The 23,221-nt window shown below is 33.8% G+C and overlaps 1 protein-coding gene across 1 annotated transcript in view; it reads left to right on the top strand.

The window, feature by feature from the left end:
• LOC106717025 (eukaryotic translation initiation factor 4 gamma 1) overlaps positions 1-9,391 on the top strand; it is a 31,711-nt gene extending 22,320 nt beyond the window's left edge. Inside the window, exons 19-30 of the mRNA XM_045686153.1 lie at positions 235-362; positions 1,609-1,830; positions 2,053-2,226; positions 4,062-4,221; positions 4,845-4,922; positions 5,865-6,135; positions 6,239-6,425; positions 6,557-6,736; positions 6,907-7,065; positions 7,145-7,361; positions 8,076-8,177; positions 8,780-9,391. Of these exons, the coding sequence (XP_045542109.1) occupies positions 235-362; positions 1,609-1,830; positions 2,053-2,226; positions 4,062-4,221; positions 4,845-4,922; positions 5,865-6,135; positions 6,239-6,425; positions 6,557-6,736; positions 6,907-7,065; positions 7,145-7,361; positions 8,076-8,177; positions 8,780-8,859 (1,958 nt within the window). The 3' untranslated portion in view covers positions 8,860-9,391. The remainder of the gene's footprint in view (positions 1-234; positions 363-1,608; positions 1,831-2,052; positions 2,227-4,061; positions 4,222-4,844; positions 4,923-5,864; positions 6,136-6,238; positions 6,426-6,556; positions 6,737-6,906; positions 7,066-7,144; positions 7,362-8,075; positions 8,178-8,779) is intronic.
• Positions 9,392-23,221: the final 13,830 nt, after the last annotated feature.

The raw sequence follows: 23,221 nt of genomic DNA, 5'->3' as shown, positions 1-23,221 counted from the left end.
ACTGAAAATTGGTGGGGAGGTAGCTTAGAACTAGGAGACGGACATAGGAACTTTTTTATCTTGAGTGCATTTTTTTTTTGCGAACGGAGTCGCGGGTAAAAGCTAGTGTTTTTATAAAATGGAATTTAACATTATTCTATTGTTATTCCCATATAAAATGTTCAATGTACTATAGCATTATGAAGCGCAGTACAATTTTCTTCAATGTATTTTACAATATGTCGTTATTTTCAGGTGAGCTGTATAAATTGAAAATGTTGACTGCCAAGATTATGGTTTATTGTATGAATTATCTTGTAGACAAGTTAGAAGAGGAAAAACTTGAATGTCTTTGCAAATTGCTTACCACTATTGGGGAACAGGTATAATCTACATTTATATATAATGTAATTTAATAATACAACCTATACCACCGATCTATCACTAGGATAGGCTCCGAGATCTGTAGGGAAATTTATATGAACTAATGTCATACAAACGACGGAGTCGCGGGCAACAGCTAGATAAACATAAAATCAGTCAATATATAAAACTAAGAGCATCTAACTATAAAACTAAAGCGTTACGCTACAGCGCGACGAATTAACCAAACATGTAAAATATTATTAAAACAATGTTCTTGTTGGCGACGTAGTTACCAACTCATGTTACACGTGCCGCCCTTGAACTCGCGTCGCGACAAGTTTAACATTTCAAAGAATTATCGTCGGTTCAATGTTTATCTTGTGGCGCCACAGCGGGCCGCTAAAGGGTTTCTTTGTAAATCCTTTATCAACCGACACCGAAAGACGCGCATTGTTTTAACTTAAGCCCTCTAAAGAACGGTGCGGCACAGTGTTACAGTCCTCGCGGCGTAAGCTGAGCTTTGCATTTGTGTGAGTGATCGCCAAAAGTACAGTTAGTAAAAAAATAATATTTTATTAAAAGTTAATGCTGATATTTTGATTTTCCTAAATTATAGTAATAATAACAGTAATAAACTACATTAACAATATTATAACTCTTCTTCTTGGCGCATTGCATCTTCATCTTCACTCTCGTCTGATGACTCATCAGAGCCTATGTTAATAATCAATCGCTCCGATAAACCGTCGATAGCGGCGTCTCGACCATCAAATGATTTTTCTTATTTAACTGCACGGTCACAAACATTTTTCCACTCTTGTACAGTGATCGCGTCAATTTTTTCCAAAAGCCATTTCACAAAAAATTCGAACACAACCACAAAAAATTGCACGTCTATCTGCTAGCGGTACCAAAGGTGAAGAGAGGAAAGTGCGCGGCAGGGAAGCGACGCGTGAAGGATGCGCCGCGCCTCAGGCCGCGTTTTAAAAACCAGTATAAACTCGTTTAAACCATGCGCGGGACGCGCTGCGCCTCAAGCCGTATCCCACTGTACACTATCTGTGTGCACTCACACAAATGCAAAGCTCAGCTTACGCCGCGAGGACTGTACGTTTGTTGGAGCCGCGGCGAACTTAGTATAAATAGCTATTGTAAGTTGTCAAAATTGTCCAATCGTTTGGTAGCAATAAAGGCGTTAGCATCTCCGATCAAGAAGAACTTTTATTTAATACAGTCCACTACAGTTCTAATTGTCAAAAACAGGTGGAAAACGAAGTGAAAGAGCAATTGGAGCTTGTGTTCAAACAAATGCAAGAGATTGTTGACAAGAAATCGAATAAAATAAGTAGTCGCGTGCGATTCATGATAAAAGACGTGATCGAGCTGCGCCAACGACGCTGGGTGGTAAAGAGCGTTGTCGACTCCCAGCCCAAGATGATGGACCAGATTCAAAAGGAGGCTGAGCAACAACAGCGACATATTGAGGTATGAAAATGATTTTGTGAAAAAGGTTAGGTGTAAGCGTGATTTCTGATATATGGGATGATGGAAATGTGTGGTAGAGTAATACATACTGTACAAACCGTCTGTAGCTAATAGTAGAAAGATGAACACGCTACCTACCTTTACTGCTTTACTTTCACACTATATAACATGGATGACTGTCACTTCTTCACAAGTTTATTGTTAAATCTGAATGTTCAACAGTTGATGAACTCCATTCCAATGGGCGGTGGTTACGGTCGCCGCGAGGATGGCGGTCGTGGTAAACGCGGCGGTGAGGGCCGACGTCAGAATAATAACTCATTCACGGATAATAACTGGAAATCACCACGAATAAATACCGTTGACATGTCCAAACTCAAAGCTGGCACACAAAAGGTAGGCAATACATTCGATAGAAATAATTCTATTTTCTTTTTTCGTTAACCGTTACTATAATTATATTTGTCAAAAGATGTTCCTTCAATCTAACCCTTGAACAGAACTTCATTTGTTAAATCTAATAAATCAGTCAGCCATAAATCAGCCTTGAATCCTTTAAGCACAATGCTAAACGAATCAAGGCTGGGCTTTCAGCTTCGTAGAGGGGGTGAAGTCATATCTCATCTTCTATACATGGATGACCTTTTCGCATCGAAAAAGACCGACCTAGTGGAACTGCTCAAAATAACTGAAAAGTTCAGTAGTTCCATCGGGATAGAGTTTGGTGTCGAAAAGTTTGCGGTCATGTATGTACAGCGGGGGAGAGTTGCAAGCTCTGATGAGCTACAACTCACCGAAAGTATGTCCTTCAGATCCCTCTCCGAAGGTGAGACCTACAAGTACCTTGGTATATCACAGTCGTTGGGTATTGTTGATGAGGAAGTAAAACATCTGATAAAAGCATGATTCTTTGGTCGCCTGAGAAACTCTGCATGGGCCTGATGTAGACCTACCTGCCTCTGTGAACTGGCTACGTTTCGGTGACCTCTTTGGGGAAACCGAGGGCTTTGTCTATGCAATTATGGACAAAGTTATCAAGACGAACAACTACCGGAAGTACATTATGAGGGACGGCACGCTGGATGTCTGTCGTTTGTGCCACTGCCCCGGCGAGTCCCTCAGACATCTCACTTCCGGTTGTTCTCGCCTTGCTAACTCCGAGTACTTGCACAGACACAACCTAGTAGCCAGGATAATCCATCAACAACTTACTCTGAAGTATGGTCTGATCGCTTCGGAGGTGCCGTACTACAAATACACACCGGAGCCAGTTCTCGATGATGGTCATATTACGCTCTCGGATCGATCTATTATCACGGACAGGACTATTGTAGCCAAGAAGCCTGATATCGTGATAATAGATCGATCTGCGAGACGTACGATAATTGTTGACGTAAGTATTCCCCATGACTGTAATCTTGTGAAGGCAGAGACAGACAAGATGTCAAAATATTTGGATCTCGCGCACGAGATTCCAGCCATGTGGCATATGGAGTCAACAATTATCGTACCGATAGTGCTATCCGTGAACGGATTAATTGCGAAGAGCCTCGATCGAGAGAGGCTCTCGCTCGGTAAGTGGGTGAAGGGCCAGGCACAGAAGGCGGTACTCCTGAGCACGGCACGTATTGTGAGGAGGTTTCTGTCTCCGGAGGCCTAACCGCCGGTAGCTTGGGCCCAAGGCTCCGCTGCCGAAGTATTTAGATTTTTATATTTTTTTTAATATTTATTGTTTTTGATTATATTAAGAAAAATGTATAAAATCAGAAAATAAATAAATATGTGGAATAATAATTATTGTGCGTGCGCCGGATTCCAAAAATCTTATGCATTCTCCAGCGTTAGCAATTTCATCCATCCTAGCAGGGTCGCCAGATGTTGTGATAACTATTTATAAAATGAAAACAACTTTTTCGTCCTGGATCCAAATTTTAACCGTATATTTTTACTGACATATATGTCAAAAGTAAACAATAGAAAAATAAATTATAAAAAAATGTCATTCAATATTTGTTTTGAATATATTCATTGAGTAAAATCTTTTTGCTATTCTTTAACAATAATATTATAATTTAGTAATATTTCTTTTCGCTAAGATTAAAATCTATACTTAATTAGTAACACTTTCAATATCTGAAATGTCACAGATAAATTAAATTAACTTTTATTGTGAAACTTTTTTTATTTAATTAAGTTAATTAATTGGAGTTAACTTATAATATTAATTTCAGAATCTAAGCAATATCAAACTTGCGCCACAGCATTCTGGATGGAACCATGGCTCGGGTACAAAGAATACATTACAGGCCAGCAGTAACTCAATGATTGGAATCACCAAGAACAAATTCAGCATGCTTGAGAACTCATCCACTGATCCTACATTGCTCAGAGGTTTGGGTCTAAATATTTGGAATAACTTTACATATATGAATATCTCACAACTCAATGTCTGTTGAAAAAAAAATTGCAAATGAATCTGTAAACAACTAGTCACCGATAATGACAAAATTCTATTTCTGTATACAAGATTCTGACTCACCATTTTCCATCCATTCATCCCTCTTATCATTTTATTTTTTGTGATTTTTATTTATTTGTCATGAAATGCTTAAATATTACCAGATATGTAAATGTTAAATTCTATATTGACTATCATAATTGTTTTTGTGGTTACTACAAAATATTGTGACATTTTCTTGATTTCCTATATATGATCAAGGTTGTCAACTCTACAAGGTAGCAAGGTTCAATTTTTTTATGTTCAAGTAAAAATTAAAATAAAACAAAAATTGGATTCTAGGTTTCATTGAAAAATTAATTTGATGTCTGATCATTTCTCTAAACAAAAATTCAAGTATATATATAATTGCATACCTGGTTTAGGAAACATTTAAGAAAATTGCAAGAATGCATATGAATGCCTATTTCTATTTTTCATTGCTTGTATTGAATAGCTGAAGGTATTGTAATGGGTTACAATGTTAACACGCTTGTTGTTTTGTTATCGCGTTTAGCAAATCCTGATTTATCTACGAGCTACACAAAAGGAGCTTCCATTGAGAGGTCAACATTTAACTCCCGAGGTGACTTTAGTAAGTAATACACGTGTTCAAATAAACTCCGCTAACACACCTTCAGTTTTAACAGCACAACTGAAGGTGTACAAATAAAAGTTGATTGTTTTTAAATTTATTTCATGCACCATTTAGTTAACAAAATAATAAGATCACTAATATTTAGTCACCAAGTAAATATTTAATAATTAAAAAAATAAGGTATAGAAATCAGAAATAGGCAATGTGTGAAAGTTTCCTTTAAAATCGTAACGAGAGATTGAATCTAATAGTTAACCACATACAAAAGAAAATTACGTGAAACACTGCATTTGTGTGAAGTATACTTGTTGCCTCTCATTTATTACAAACATGCACAGTTAGGCTTCCACTGTTGTACTGTTCATATAAAATTATATTGTTATTTATATAGAAACTGAGATTACTATATATTTTGTAACAATCCATCAGCAGTGGATACCCACCTTAAGTTTTAGAAAAACCATAGCTAAATACTTTTACATTATAAATAAATAAGTAAGAAGAAATAGAGATTTTGGGTCTACATTAAAAAAAAAAAAACAATAAGAAATGTCTAAATAATAAAATACAAGGAAAAATTAACGCAGCTTATAATCCATGTTTATGAAACACCTTATAGAGTATCTACATTGATATTGGATTAGTTGATTACGTCATAACCTCAAAAGAGAATTTAACTATGGCTAAGTGTGAAACCTAGTCAAGAAAATTTAATTAATTGATGTTTTTATTTTTTGGGCTGTATTCATTGTACTTCTCTTTTCATATCATTCTGTGATTGTCCATCATTTCATATATACACTTATACAATTTAAATAAAGAAATGGAATCATTCCGCATCACCCGTAACAATATAAATACAAATATTTTAGGCAATCATGAAATAAAATATAAATAATCTTACCATTTTGTGATGTGACAGTATAACATATGTTACAGATATGAGCAGCGGCAGTCGTGCCCGACTAACCCCCGAAGCGGCTCCTCGCCCGGTCGCCAGTGCTCCTAGCCCTCAGGTGGCGGAGCCCCCGCCGGTCGCAGAGCCCGCGCAAGAACCCTTGTCTGAAGAGAAGAAGAGATCCGTCAGGTCCATGGTCGGACTTAGTCTCAACTTTGACAATGATGAGGTTGTTCTTGAAATACAACAGCGCTTCCCGATCCAGTACCATGTGGCACTCGTAACAGAAATCGTCAATATCGTACTAGAAAAGTAAGTTTTTGTATTAAATCATGAACAAAAACAATTTATTTATTGAACATTTACAGCAGAACAGACTCGTGTACATATAGTAATTAATTTTTAACTTCAACAGATCAGCAAAAGATATTGACACAGTGGCGAAGACGATTCTACATATTGTCAACTTGAATGTATTGTCTGCGAGCCACTTCCTCGCTGGCATTTCTGAGATATTTGAGTTTGGGCCCGACCTGTACATTGACATACCCATGCTTTATGTCTATCTTAGTAAATTTATGACGCCTCTCATTGAAAATAAGGTAAGATGAACCATTTATATTTTAAAATCAATAATTGGTGATATTACCATTACTATTGTAGTAAAATTAGTATAGATTTAAAATTATTTTCTAGTAAATGTTACAATATTTTAATGGATTATTATTTTCAGCATGTTACATTTGCTCAAGTATTTAAACTTTGCGAAAAGTCAATAATACCCGCAGATCATGGTCATCTGATATTGAAAGCTATTATAAATAGCCTTAAGGAGAGCATGGGAGTGTCATTTGTTAAGACCAAATGGCAGGAGTCTGGATTGGAGTTCAAGCAATGGATGAATGAGGATCAAGTTAGTATATTGATAGTACATACATAGGAGCTTTTGTTATTTGTAATAGCAGATTTTTCCCAACTTTACGGCATGGACATGGATACACTTCAACTAGCCCAACTCTCTGAAGAATCACAAAAAAATATGGGTTGCCCATTTGTAATTAAATATCATTTGTGTACTTACAGGTGCCTAAATGGTTAGAAGATAATAAATTAGAGTATCTTGTGAAGGACATACCGTCTGAGGAATCAAAGATGATACTGACCCCCGCTGAAGTTGAGAGTAAACTCTTACAGCTCATGAACGCTGACGAGACTTGCGACTGTGTGCGCGGTTGGATCCAGGTATATACATCTTGCTCCATTTCAGGAATTTCAATACAGTTTTATTGGTTTTTTTTATATTTGGTAATATGTGTTCTAGGACAATGTGGGCGCGTCCCGTGAGGAAGAGTGGATGACACGCGCGCTGATGGCCGCGGTGTGCTCGCACGCGCTGCTCGGGGGCGAAGGCGCACGTCGGCTGTCCCGTGACCGCATGCACAAGTACGCCCCGCTGCTGCACGAGCTGGCCGCGCGCAGCGAACTGGACTGTCTGCTGGCTGTGCAGCGTCTTGTGCACCGTCTTGAACATCCGCAAGGTACGTCTACAAACCTTCTATACACTGAACACAAGGCACTCGACTCGCCTATATATTGTTATAATCTAATTATTTTATTTTACCCTTAATAAAAAGCACAATTTAGATAAATATTGAACAATATCTTTGGAAAAAACACTTGTCACATAACTGTATGTCATCATTATTTTGTATTTTACAATATAACTTCTCTTTATCTCACTGTTTTTAGTTGAAAAATGTAATAGCTATTAAGCTAAGCCATTAGGACATCATGTAAAGAAATAACATCTCTACTTTTGAATTGGAACTAAAAATACACACTCCTCATAATTGCACTGTAACATGTTTGCTCACTTACTGCATTTCAAATGCTGAACTTCATAAATACAAATTTAAACATTCAGTAAAGTAATTTTTTTAATTCCATCTTACTGTTGTGAAGTAAACAATGTAATTTGTAGGGTATTTTTGTATCAATCTTTGCAGATGATTCATATCAGTAAACAATATTACTTCGTCTTCTTACTGTTGGTTTCTGAGACCAAAATCTCTGTATAAACATCGTCATCCCTGTCATTATCTTTGACAAAATAAGAGATAACTATATATTTTAAATAGGAATTTTGGTCTCAGAAATATACGGTACGTGAATAATGTTGATGTTGTTGAAGAGTTGCTTTATTTATGTGTACCATATTAAGATTGATAAAATAAATATTGTTTTAATTTCAGGATTAACATTGGACATATTCCAATATCTGCATGAACAATACATCATCTCTGTAGAAGGATTCATTACGTGGGAAACAAGTGAAAAGGAACCAGAGGGAAAAGGTATGCAAACATTATGATTACCCATCTATATATATAAAAGAAAGTCGTGTTAGTTACACTATTTATAACTCAAGAACGGCTGAATCGATTTGACTGAAAATTGGTGGGCAGCTTAGAACCAGGAAACGGACATAGGATCATTTTTACCCTGTTTTCTTTTTTTTATTCCGTGTGGACGGAGTTGCGGGCAAAAGCTAGTATTATAATATTGCCATCACTGTCATTCTCTTTGGAAAAAGTAAAGATATTAATACTGTTTAAACAAGTGGTGACTTTTTCATCTCTTATCATCTACTAGCTTTTACCCGCGACTCCGTCCGCGCGGAATAAAAAATAGAAAACGGGGTAAAAATTATCCTATGTCCGTTTCCTGGTTCTAAGCTACCTGCCCACCAATTTTCAGTCAAATCGATTCAGCCGTTCTTGAGTTATAAATGGTGTAACTAACACAACTTTCTTTTATATATATAGATATATATATATAGATTTAGATAAAACAAAGACGACAATATGTATTAATGTGTAACCAAAGTGTCATTACAGTTGAAACGGACTGCATTTAGTATTGTCAGTTTGTGTAAGAGCCGATTTGTTTGTTACAGCGGTGATGCTGAAGGCGCTGACTTCATTCTTCACCAACATCCGAGAGGCGGACAACGAGGACACTTGCAGCGAGGAATGACGACTGCAGCCGCCGCCGCCCCCCGCGCCGGCCTCCCCCACAATTACCTTCTACTATATTTTTTTATACTAAAGTACTAACATAGTTTAATAAATATAGTGGAATGTGGCGACGACTGACTGGCGACAGTGCACGCAATGCCACCGCTTGATTGTATGAATGTGTTATGAATAACAAAGTTTAAAATTATATAAAAAAAAAATAGAAAAAAAAGATAGATTAAGTGGGAGAGTGAGACGTGGTATAGGAGATGTGGAGCGAGGTGAGATGTATGTATGAGTGTGGGGAGAGCCCGAGCTCTGCTGCCACAGATCTACTATTATAATTTTAAAAGAATCGATGCTGTTGCGGATCGGTTATATATAAACTAATGCTTGATTTAGAGAAAGGTGTGTTATCCTTACACGCCTCAGGTAAGTACCTTTGTTTATGTGTTTTTTTTTGTAATTTACCATTTGAATCCATTTTTTTTTTGTTTTGTTCCCCAAACTTATTAAATTCTCAATTAGGAAAATTAATGACATGTAAACGATACAAAAATAATTTACAATTTTTTTTTTCTACATTTTATTTATAATTTATGAAATAAATGTTTTCTTTTTCTTTTTTTTTTATTAGCCAATTTTGTAATTCGTATTTGTTGCAAATATGTATTAAATATTACAGCTTATGGATGTATGGATTATGTAGATTGTAATTTCTTCAATATTATTGTTACATATTGAAATACTGATTGGACATTTATATTAAATATATTTATATATATATATATTTATATATATTAAATTGATTAATTTGTCGAAATTGTTTGTTTGTAATATACAAACATTGTTAATTATTATTTATCAATATTGTCGCTAATGATCCACAAAAACAGTTTCTAAAGTTCTATTGCATGAGTTAATTTTAAGATATTTATCGTTGGCATACGTTAAAGTTGTTAAAATTAAAAGCTCTTAAATACATTTCGAATTGCTAATAATGTGTATTTCGCGTAAATTTCTTTGCATAATTCAAAATTTTACTTTAATAAATATATATAATAGACATCATGTATTGTATGACAATTAAACAATATTATGATAATTTGAGAATCATATATTAATTGACATCAATATTGTAAACTATATTTTATTTTATATATATATGGCTATAGCTTTATGATTAAACCTATTTTTATCAGTTACTATTATGTATGTTATGTAAATAAACTTTTTTGAAGAAAGACATTGTTTTTTTTTACGACCCCTTGATAACTATTTCAACCTCTTTGTAAAACTAACGAACCTAGAGAAGTGAGAGTCCAAAGACTTTTTTCTAGCTTATAGAGGGTTCTCGCTTACGGAGAACCTCTAATAACTTTGATAATCCAGCTTATCCAGGTTTATGGATCTATTAGGTATTAACCGATGGTAAAGTTCATCAATCGTTACAATTAATTTACAGAAACAAATCGTAAATGGATAAACAGTGGACACAAAGTTTCTAACAGTGGGTTTCTGAGCCCAAAATCTCCGCTAAAACATGTGTTATCTCTGTTATATCAAAGACAAGCGTGATTATATGTTTTATATAGAGATTTTGGTCTGAAACCAAAGGTAACTAACAAGCAAGTATGGGTGCATGACCACTAGCTGAAAGTCGCGGACACAGTCAGGATTGGAACAAAGCACATACAAGCAACACAACGAATAAACAACATATTAATGTAAAAATAAGGTATTATCAGTGGGCCCTAGCACGATATTTTGTGACTATCGCCAAAGTATTGTCATCGACAATGTTCCTATCAAAATTTAAGCCAGGCCTAGGACATTTCCATACTTGTGGTTCAATGCGAAAATAGCGCCATCTCTCGATATACCCCATGAAATATTTGAATTTTTATTCCTCTAAATGTCATCCATCATGTCATTTCAGTTAATATTTGATAATTTTTGTATATATAATAGTGTGTACTCTTTGATTTAAGCAACGTCCCCTATCGGGCGTAAAGTACAACGAAAATCGCACTAATTTTGACTTAAGTGACGATTTCGGCACCGGAAATTCAATTTAATCGTAGATCGATCGTAATATTTAATTCTTTTATACTAATAAAAAATGTATGATTTTGTTGCATTAGAATTTTGTTGTTTTTTTTAATTCACAAATATTTCGACCTTGAAATAAATATAGTCAATGTAAGGAAAGAACAGAATCATTTAAAAGATTGCAAGTTTGATTTATCTTGTGAATGTTAAACGTCAGATTTTTTTGAAAAAAAAGTTATATTCCGAGATTACCACATCTATATATATATAAAAGAAAGTCGTGTTAGTTACACTATTTATAACTCAAGAACGGCTGAATCGATTTGACTGAAAATTGGTGGGCATGTAGCTTAGAACCAGGAAACGGACGTAGGATAACTTTACCCCGTTTTCTATTTTTTATTCCGCGCGGACGGAGTCGCGGGTGACAGCTAGTATACAAATAAAACAACTAAATGATAATTCTAGATCGAGATGGAATAATTGTTACCTAAGACTAGGAATAGTTATTTTAGAAAACAATAAACCTGACCTACTGTACCGCTATAGTAAGTGATTGGTAGTCACAATATAACAAACATAGCTCGAATTTAATGATAAATGTCTCGTGTAAATATTATTAATAGATTTATAAATGTTTGAAGTCTTTAAATATAAATAAGAAAAGTGTTTTTTTTAATTTAATTCTAATCTAATATCCTTTTTCAAAAATAAAATATTCAAAGAGGGCTATAACATCTTTAACTATATTAAAATAAAAGACACGCTCTGGATTCGTTTGCAAAAAATATTATCCTGTTTTTTGCCATTGTATTTAAGGTGAAATGTTTTTCACATTTTGTCATCAAAAATATATAATTCCGCTGTTATTTCCTTCTGCTGAAATCTTATATACAAGTTTATCCTTATAAAATTGTAATTTTATTGATATTATAAATGTGAAAGTAAATTTGTCTAGCTTTCACGCCAAAACTACTGAACCGATTTAAATGTAATATGGCACACAGTTAGTCTAGAGCCTGCGAAAGGATATTAACGCGAAAAAAGGGTTGTAAGGGGTTGAAAGTGAGGGTGAGGTGGGGTGGAAATTTGTATAGAAATATCACCATTTTTACAGTAAGAAGGTTGAAACTTATTTTTTTAGGATGTTAATATAATAAAAATAAATATGAAATTCAAAGTTCGTAAAAGTTTTACCCTTAAGGGACAGTATTTCACGCGGACCAACTCCCGGGCAGAGCTACTTCTAAATATATCATATAAAAAACATCTAAAGGATTAGGAACACTTCAAGTGTTTGGTCACGAGATGGTATTAAAGACTTTTTCTAAGATGAAAAGTAAGATATGTTTTCGATACAAATTATGGTCAAAAAAATATTTACATCTTTTATTAGAGGAATATCCGAAATTTATAAAATAGACTAAATGAATACAATAAAGGAACATTTTTTTATAAGAGAAGGAGGCAAACGAGCAGCGGGAACACCAAGGTGTTCATCGACGCCCATGAACATCTGCAATACCAGAGGAATCGTAGATGCGTTGCCGGCCTTTGAAATGGTGATACGCTCGCTTCTTTAAGGAAACAACATTCAAAAAACCCATTTAATGTCGGCATCATTTTTTAAGATATACCTCAACCTTCATCATGGAATTGCCACTAACTGTGGGTTTTGCAGACCAAAATCCCCGTTCAAAACATATTCTTATCTCTGTTCTATCAAAGATGAAAGACAGGGATGATGTGACAAGTGTGGTATTAGAAAACCATGGTAAATAAAGTAACTATTAAATTATTATACTTGATGAGTCTTAGGTTTATTTTCTAGAAGAAGGACACTGCAGGCCTATTATTAGAGTTTTTAGAATCTATAACGAAATTGTACTGCCTTTGTCATTTTTAGAACAATGAACTAAATTTATGAAAATTACGATAAGATAAATTATATATCCGATTTTCGACGAACCACAATATGCACTACTATTTCATACATCTCTATCAGACGCCATATCTGAATTTACTTTCTGCATACCTTCTTTTAAACAATTTATCTTATTCCAGATTTAGATTAGAACTTTTTTACACCAAACAATGGCACACCCATCTTCCGCCAAATTGACTTTCTCTTCCCATCCTTTCCTAATAAGGAAAGGGTGGAAGGAAGAAAAAGAGGACTAGAATTAGGCCTCCGACACGCACACTCGTCATACAAGTCTCGGAATTGCTTCCACTTCACACCTGTCTTCTGTTTGGTGGTATTTCACAGGTCGCCCCGCTCATTCGTGAACCCAAGAAATATTTTTGTTTAGGGATCTACCATTTTTAGAACCTGAAGAAACCTTGGTTACCTAGAACTTCATACAAATCGATCTAAGCCGTGGTTTTACCTTTGTTGGGTAAAATGATGCAGATAACGTACAAGTAGTTTCTAGGGAGTTTTTGCAAATTTGTTTTTTTTTTATAGTTCGTTGTCAGCATACTCGTAACATAGTTAGCAGCTGTAAACATTTATCAATTTAAAATTTTTGATTATTTTAATTTTACATCCATTGCTATTAAAAAAATATGAGGAGGTATGAGCTATAATAAAATAGGGCTTGTCCATTTATCAAATTAGCCTCTGGGCCTGGGGGTCCCGAAAAAATCACGAGGAGGGAGAGCAGACTTAAATAAATATCAGGTGTTTTTTCTGACTAATGTCGTAATATTAATAAATTTTCAGTATTATTACTATTTTTAGTCGTAAATTTAGGTATTGGAGTGTTAATCTAAAACCTGACCATATAACACCAGCGATGGGGGTGGGAGTCAAAAATTTGTTAAAAAAGACATCACGTGATGAATGTGCAACACCTAACGATGCACATATATGTTTCGACGCCTTTGTATGTAAACTTATTATAAACTATACCCTAGTCCGTTGAAGAGGTAAGCTCCAAGAAGAAAACTATAGCTTTTAGGGGAAGCATAACCATGTGGTAGACTAAGTCTACTAAATGTCGGTAATACTTATGTTATGATTAGTTTAAGTGTTTAGACAATCTGGCCTACCTTATGACACATAATAACAGTCTCTCGCATCCGCCGGTTCAGGAAACTAGGACAGATAATCAGCTGTGTTGCCAGTTCAAGAATCCAACTAACATCAGATAGCTGGTGGGACAGCTTGCGCTACATCGGTTAAGCGTCGCCAGGGAATCCCGCGCGACCGTTCCCGGCCACGTGCCGGCGTATACTGAATTATTTGATGATTGCATAAGTGCCTGTTGCTCACAAACAAGCACCCTGTAACATTTATACACATGTATGTTATATGTGTTGGTGTCGCTTGATATGTGCGTAAATTGATTTTATTCAAGTACTTACTGTAGCTATGTTAAAATCAGACAATGTCATTATAGGTAAAGGGCTCTTGAACATTGATCTGTTATATAACCACAGCTAATTATATTAAAAATTAAAAAAGGTTCAAATTTAGTGGCAGCCAACTAACACACGGAAAGACTAGAGATGATAAAATAAAAAGCGGAGTTCGTATAAAGAATGCTTCAACTGAAACAAAGTATAATAAATACAAATTTAAGCTATAACTGAAAATATTCTGTAAGGTTATATTTGAAATAAACGTATCAAAGCAATTTGAATTTAAAAAAAGAAATACCTTGATAAAGTTAAATATCTTGCCTGAAAATATTCTTACAAATTCGAAATTTTAGATATACACTAGCTGTCGCCCGCGACTCTGTCCGCGCGCAGTTAAAAAAAAAACTAAATGGGGGGGGGGGGTTATGAAAAATAGATGTTGGCCGATTCTCAGACCTACTGAATATGCTCACAAAATTTCATGAGAATCGGTCAAGCCGTTTCGGAGGAGTACGGTGACGAAAATTGTGACACGAGAATTTTATATATTAGATAAGCTATATAGTATAGCAGAATACATGAGCTAATTATTATGTTTTTTTTTAATTCTGCATGGACAGAGTTGTGGGCAACAGTTCGTAATGTAATAAGTAAGAAACACTTCTTTAAAGGTACAAAAAGATGATATGCTCTTGAAGCACTGTAGATATTCATGGTCGTTGTTTACATAATATTAAGTGACTCGACTCTTTTACCACCTTCTGAACAAAATAGTAGCAACAACTTGTACAACTACACACTTGTCCTATCTACCTATTTTCACAAACTCACTTTAGGGAATTTCGCGTTTGTTTGGAAAATTATTATTATACAATATGATTAAAACTATTTTTGAACGAATTGATATATTTCCGCTTTAATACCTACATAGTAAATAAACATAAACGCTCTCATCAAAATCTCAAACCATAAAGAATTTAACACAATATTAAAATTTCTTATAAATAAGGTACACTTGCAATCATCATAGCTGCTACGAACTGACTAAATCGTAGACAAGTGCTACGCCGTAGCTAATCATGATACGGAAACGATTAGTGCATGTGAACCACTAAATAAAATGATATCTTTATTACGAACCAACGAAGTATTCAAAATAGCTTAATTACTAATAAGATAATTTTTTGCTTAAGAGACGGCAGTTAAAGAAAAAAATTAAAAATAATGTTAACTATTTCAAAGAATATGTAAACTAATGTACAAAGAAATGTAGATATAAGGTATTTGGTTGTGTCATGACATCGTTGGATATAACATTTCTATTGTGGGTAGATTTAAAATTATTTTGTATGCCGAGTTTTGATACTCTGTACCTTATTATAGTAGTTTATATTTTAAGTATTATTATATTTTATGTACAACATCAATATTAACAGAAATATATAATGTTGGCGAATAAAATTATATATTTTTTCTTTAGTATTCTTACCTGTTATACATTTAATATCTCTAGTAAGCAACCCTATTTTTTAACTTAAACTTTACTTTGACATTTGCTAAAAATGACTTCGGCGCTAGCTAAGTAAAAGTTTTCAAACACTCGCATAACATTTTATTGATAGTGTTCTTTGAACCGATAATAAATCGCTTAAATAAATACATAAATAACAATTAATTTGTATAAAAGTAAGCGTAATTTCTTTCAGTTATTGTGAAAAGGAAAAGACTTAAACGCGTCTTCTATGTGATAGCGATAGATCTGTGTGGTGTTAAATTGACAAAGGTTTGTTAAATTAAAAAGAAAACAAAGGTAAGTTATTATTAAATATGTTTCAATTAAATATAATATAACTTTAAAAATATTATTAACATATGTATGTTACCTACTTCAATAAATAAGTTACGTTGTATTTTTTTTTTCATTTTTGTTAATATCTTATTTTATGAAATTAATTAGAACGAAGTTCCTTTGATTTTCCAATTATTGGATCAAACAATTTAAAAAAGCAACTGAGAAGAGCGTATTGCTATATTAGCGGGTATATTTAAGTGTCACTAGATTTTTTTTTACTTGAATTTAGCATTTTTTTAATTAACAACTATTTTTTCACAATTTTTTCCTAAATTTCTACATCTATTACATCATGATTTGAATTTAACTTCTTCTTCCTTGTAGTTTCATAATGTCATATTAAAGAATAATAATTTTATTACCATCACAAAGTACAGAGAGATACAAACATAAATTATTTTATAACAGTTATAGTTGTAAAACATATTATGTTAAAATAAAAATGCTCACTAAGTATAAATTAAATTTACAGATGGCATCTATTGATAGGAGAGACGAAAAAAACAACAGAGGTTTTGAAGTTATTATTATTTCAAATTCAGAAGATGGTAAAGTAGTAAATAACGTCCAACACGACGTCTGCTTCCATTTTACTTAGTTATAAACATAGTCAATATGAGTATCATTAAGTCTCGAACTACTTTCCTCGAACCTTCATAATACCTTGAAATCACACAAGTTCCAATATCTAAAAGAAAAATTATAAAAAAACTTACTTTTGCCCGCGACTCCGTTCGCGTTTTGTAGTTAGCGATGCACATTTAATTTCACTACCCTCTCATATCTCTACAATTTTTATACGTTAATATTTTCCTACTCAAATTTGTTAATCGCTGATTTCAAAATAAATTTCAAGCTTGCTCTGATATACTTATTTAATTTTATATTATTGGTCCAAAAATGTTAATTGTAATATGTTCAAGATATTATAAACTAAATGCAATATTTTTTTCGCTTTTCGTTTCAGAAATAAACGAAATTGAATTCGTATCTGAACAACAAATGGACGATACGCAATGGTTAACACATTTCGTGTTGTCCGAAATTGATGAATTAATGTCGACAATGTATCAGAAAAAGAAAAGAATTAAGCAGCTCATTAAAGAGTCTCTTGCAAGATGGCCGCAGTCGGTAGCCGTAGGCAGCCCCGAGTTCAATGTTCAAATTGAGGAAGCTATTGAAGTATTAAAAAAACATGTCAAAACTGACCGAGTTGTAGTCGAGGAGCCCGTGAAAAAAGGGAGCGAAGCATCACACACTTTACAGGTTCATGAGACAGGAACATTATCAACATTACAGATTCAAAAGAGCAAACTATTGCCAGTATTATCTAATGAGAACGTAACATTAATTAAGTTACAAGATCAAAACAGTGTAGTATTGTCAGTATTAGAGGATCCTGCAGGTACAGACGAACAGAGAGCATTCCTTAGACGTTATCAAATGGCCAATTTCCAATGAAAGAAATGTAAGATAGCATAAAAATATTACAATAAGAATGATTCTTAGTCACAATCAGAACACAAGGAAGGCTGTTTTATTTATTTCTCATTTGTTTTATATAGATGTTCTGTTAGTGCGAAAAGATATTTGTTTATTATAAGTGTACTTATAGTATATTTTTTTACTTTTATATTTTTGTTATCCATTTAAGGAATAATTTTTCTTTTTATAAATAGGATGAAAAATCTAAATTCATTTTTAAATTTACTTTGTTTTTTATCGATTTACTTTTGTAAATAATTTAAGTTATTTATTTCAGATGTACTGTCGGTACGAAAAACGTTAACTTTTGATATTGTTTTTTTATGTAGTTATAAAGATTTATCTTTGTTATCTAAAATCAAAAAATGTTTCTTTGTTGAATAGTTTTAGTTTGCTTTGGTTATTAAACTAATATAATATTTTACTATATATTGTTATTATTTTATATACTTATTTGAGAGAAAGACGGTAAATTGTTGATTATATTTCGGTAAGACATTTTTCTTATTCTTAGCTTCGACTTACTTTTTTAAAGTTCTTTGTTAACTTTCTTTATGTTTGTCGACATTTTTGTTCGAAATAAACGACATTTGCAAAATTCGTTTTTTTTATTTAACTTACAATATTTATTTTAGCAATATGCATTACACAGAAAATGAAGACAGTATATGTAGATTAAATGTCCAGTGCTCATCCTGTGAAGGTTTTCAATAATCCTTTCGCTTTTCGGATCCGAACTACCTTTGCCAATATAAAACTACAAACGTGCACGAATGCAGATGGTTCGATCCTCAAGTGATATGTTAAGCTAACAAGTTTTTTTGTTATTTTGAATTTAATTTCCTTCCACGTAATGTCTTTTTCTTACAATCTAGAAATTTCCTACACTAAAATTTTTCAACGACATCTAGGATTGCCATTGAAACACCCATTTGTTCTCCGTAAAGTTTGTTTGTGTGCGAAAGGGGACGTTTCATCTATCGTACAGAATCTTTGTGTTCGTGTGTATTACAGCCGGTACACACGTACCGATTTAAAGCGTGCGCATTGGAACGGGCGTTGTAATAACTATGCAGTCGTATACAACATCATGGAACGCTTGATAATCCGCACTCCGGATGTTTATAGGTGAAGAAAGGATGTAGCAGGCGTCGTAGTTAATTTAATTTCTAAGGCTAGGAACCTTTATCACTAGAAAGCACATTACTAACAAATGAGCTTCAAAACTCCCAGTGTGTAGCCGCTGTAAGTACAACATTGGGGGCGTAGTCATTGAGCATACGAAGAGTGGGGGTAAAGAACATACGGACAAGTAATTTCAGACAAAATAATATTATTAGAACTGTTTAAGGTAAAAGGTAGTACGTAAAGCCAAGTCAACAAAAATACACCCAAATATTCTGCGGCTAATCCGCAATGACAAGCTACTCAGAACTGTTAACAGAGCTGGTAGCAAAACTTCGTAGCAGCTACGTAGAGTGCTACGGATATTGAATCGTAGCGGTGACGTGTTAATTTATAATTATTATTAGCATCTTTTTTGGGTCAAAAATGACTGTAAAATTTTTATTTATATTATAAATTTTAATTTCAGTCATTAATCCTCATTAAGGAAAAATTGGCTTTAACTGAAATCGTGCACTCGTTATCAGTGTGTGATGTGTGATTATTTAATAAATCTTTAGCCATAAAAAACTGAATTTATTTTATTACCGGGCAATTATCGTTCCGTGTGTTCTCTCTCGAGAGAGAGATTTGCCTGACTCACGCTATCAACTTTTTCTCAACGCTAAGTATATAAGACGCTCGCACTAGTACCGTCAGTGGGGGTCCGTGTCTACACAGAGAACTAGTTGAGGGCAGCTCGGGTGCTGGCGGCGCCAACGCGTGGGCGACCCGTCTTCACCCCTCTGTCGCTCTTCAGTAGGGGATTAGATGGCCCTATTCGCTCGACGAAAGTGTAATTTCGCCGCGCTCAGAGGACTATGGAACTGAAAAGAGGATCCATACCTCAACACCACTGCTGTAGACGCTTCGACCCCTTTTTGTACTTTTTAGCCGACTTCAAAAAGAAGGTGGTTATCAATTCGACTGTATTTTTTTATGTGTTACCGCTAAGCTCCGTCCGTAGTGCTCCGAATTTGATAAAAAATATTTTAATCGAAAGGTAGCAGTTTGCAGATGGGTCCCATTTTTTATTATCTTGTTTTTGCATTTTATATGTAACATCTTAATAGATATGATACTACCAAAAAATTACTAGTTGTGTACTCGCAGAAAACTTGTCCTGTAGTGAAAAGTAGATTGGGCTACAATGTAACGGACATGTAGGTATACACTAACAAACATTAATATGCCCTTTATTTCTACCTTCCTCTCAGTCAGGAAAACAAATTTTAGAGGCAACATAACAGCTGAAGTATAGTCAATCATTAGCCACCATTCAGTTTAAATATATCAATACCTTCTTGTAGCTATGGTTGTAATATAGGTATGCATCTCCTCCTCCATCAAATTCACCTCCCTTTCTCATCCTTTCTTTATAAGAAAAGGGGTGGGAACGGAAAGAGGACTAAAATTAAGCCTCCGGCACCACACTCATCTAGCATTTTCCCGCAACATCATTCGTGAGGAATAAATATAGCTTATGTCACCCGGAGATATCAGTTTCCTAACATTAAAAAAAAAATTCAAATCAGTTCGGTAATATTAAAGCTTTATCTATGGAAACAATCAAATCTTTTCTCTTTATAATAATGAGTATAAATGTCAAACTATATTTGCTCACAATATTTACCATTAATGCATTTTTTATATCATAAGGTGACAAATGAGAAATGAGTAAACGGCCACATAAATACGCCTAAGCGAAGCGATCGCTGCCCGTAGACATAAGTAATTTCAGATGCGTTGCCTACCTTTAACACTTGAAATCTATATATATAAAAGAAAGTCAAGTAGTTACACTATTTATAACTCAAGAACGGCTGAATCGATTTGACTGAAAATTGGTGGGCAGGTAGCTTAGAACCAGGAAACGGACATAGGATAATTTTTACCCCGTTTTCTATTTTTTATTCCGCGCGGACAGAGTCGCGGGTAAAAGCTAGTATTTGATACAATAATTCTTTACGTTTCTTGTATTGTAAGTATTTCGTTATTATAATTACGAAACTCTAAACATGTTGTACTGCTGCTATTGCGTTGGGGGATATCTATAAAGATAACCTAACACAGCCTGATGACTCCGTGATCTTATTATAATACTTTGGAACTTTGATACCTAGTCAGTAATTTGCTATATCTTCACGACTAAGACAAAATAAAAAAATGTATAATTCTTTTGGAGGAGTGAAAATTAATTGTATATCAATAATTTTAATCTTTCTATTTGTACAAACAAATTCTTTTATCCATGTCCTAAGAATGTGTAACGTGTAGAGTTTTTTGTTGTAGCAAAATAAGTTGATAGAAGGAAATAGAAACAAGCTTTTAGAGTTCAAAACATTTTTATTATAATATGACACTTCCCGACAAAGACGTTTCCAAATAACTTACCGTATTTAACTAAATTTGAGAAAAATAAAACAATAACATAATTCATACTGATCATGTCGATTTCTTTGTCACTGAATTCTACTCTGGTGACATTTCTAATAAAACATATTGCTCTCTGTTTTGTGAAAGAGCAGGAAAGGGATGACAATATGATAAAATACAAGTGTATCAACAGTGGAAACCCACTGCTACAGCGACTATGTCAATTTATTTCTATCAAATACATAAAATAACAAAACACAATGTAGAAGTAAAACATAATTTACAGCCAGTTGTTCATCACATACAAATCTGTATGACTTGTTTATGATATATGTATGAGTCAGCCAGACATTAACATAACATTATTGATTATGGTAATTAACTGTAAAAAATAAGTAATACAATATGTTTACAATATACATTGGAACAAACTTGTCAGGGCCCGTGAAAGAGGCTTTGTTTTTTAAGATAGTTTTTCCAGAAAAACCTACTAAGGCATAGAAAATGCTTAAAAGAAAATAACACAAAACAGGGGTAACATGACATGGATTTTGTTAACAACCTGTCCTAATTTAATGTCACTATTTCTATTTTATTTTTCACATTTTCATAAACATTGCACATTTTCATTTTGACTTTTGTAGAGAGTGGGGATGAAAGTTTCTGCGATATTTCCAAAGAGTTTCAAATTTATTGATAATAGATTAGACATTAAAAAAAATCCCACAAATATTCAGTCAGCAGTAACAGCATGTTACATTGTCGAGTGATGTTTTCAGCATAAAGTTCTAAGTGAAATGTACTTCATGATCTAGTATTAACAAGTTGTTAATTAGTATTTGGTTTATGTTGTTGGTCTATTGATGCACATGTTCAATGTCTTCGGCTTGTACACTAATCATACATTAAAGGTCATCACTCAGTAGTACATCACTCAACTAAGTAAAAGTGGACATGAATCACAATGATTGGATGTGCCACTATCAGCAAACTTTAAACTTAATATGTCTCTGGTCTTCTGCTTTGTTTGTTCTTTGGCACCATTATCTCTTACACAAACAACCAGATTTAATTATTTTCTAATCCATTATTTAACTCTTCCACATTGTTCCGTTCCCACTTTACTTCTGTTAATACAATTTAACCAATCTGCTGCTATGAGTCACAAAAGCCCTTACATATCTACTAACTGAAAGGTGCAATAATTTTATGCATATTTTAGTAATAGGGGGAACATCAATTACAACATTAGGACATAATTACACAAACTACTGCTTGTTACCAAGCCTTGGGGTACATATAAGACTGGGATAGCCATCGCCATAGTGTTTATCTCCGATGGTTAGCCAAGTGATTGTTAAGTATTTTAATTGATATTAAAAGGTACAACAACAATTTATACACAGTATGTTGTCTAGGCGGTAGCCGAGGAGTAACAAAAGAGAGCCCTGACAGGGGAATGGGCTTCGCATAGTAAGACATGTCTTTTTTCTTTTCTTTTCAACCAGTTACTTTTTTAAAATCTTCCAGTTCTTTCATCAACAACAATAGATTTATGAGCACATAAAATGTACTTGTATCTCCCTAATTATAGGAGCTAAAATTTTTCTTTAAAAAAATCTTCTGCTAGTTTCCCCGCAGATCTGAAACGAATTTTGTGAAGTTCACTAGTGGTATTAACACCCAAAATATAAATATGATGTAAATTCATCTTCTTTAGCTTCAATTTTATTAAATTATTGACAACAACCTGTAGCAGCTCTACTCTAAATACATATTAAATTTTAATTTAATCAATAATAATAGTACCTTTAAACTTATATACATTGAGTAATAACGCAACGCCATTCACAAACACCATGTAATAATAAATCAAGCAATCAATAATCAAGAAAGACGAAAAGGAGAGCAACAATTCAAAATACAATACAGAAAATTGAACTGCTTTTGACTTTTAAGAGACAGGACTTATCAGGTGCGCACATCCTCCTGTATCAATTAAACGAACAATGATATCTAAATCTCACATGCAAGTTCCTTTTGTATATAAATTTTTTACTCAATATACGTTCATAAAGGAGAACAG

Source organism: Papilio machaon, chromosome Z (assembly GCF_912999745.1).
Source record: "Papilio machaon chromosome Z, ilPapMach1.1, whole genome shotgun sequence".
Classification (NCBI taxonomy): Eukaryota; Metazoa; Arthropoda; class Insecta; order Lepidoptera; family Papilionidae; genus Papilio; species Papilio machaon.
The sequence above is the reverse complement of the archived record's forward strand: the minus strand, read 5'-3'. Positions and strand labels throughout refer to the sequence as shown.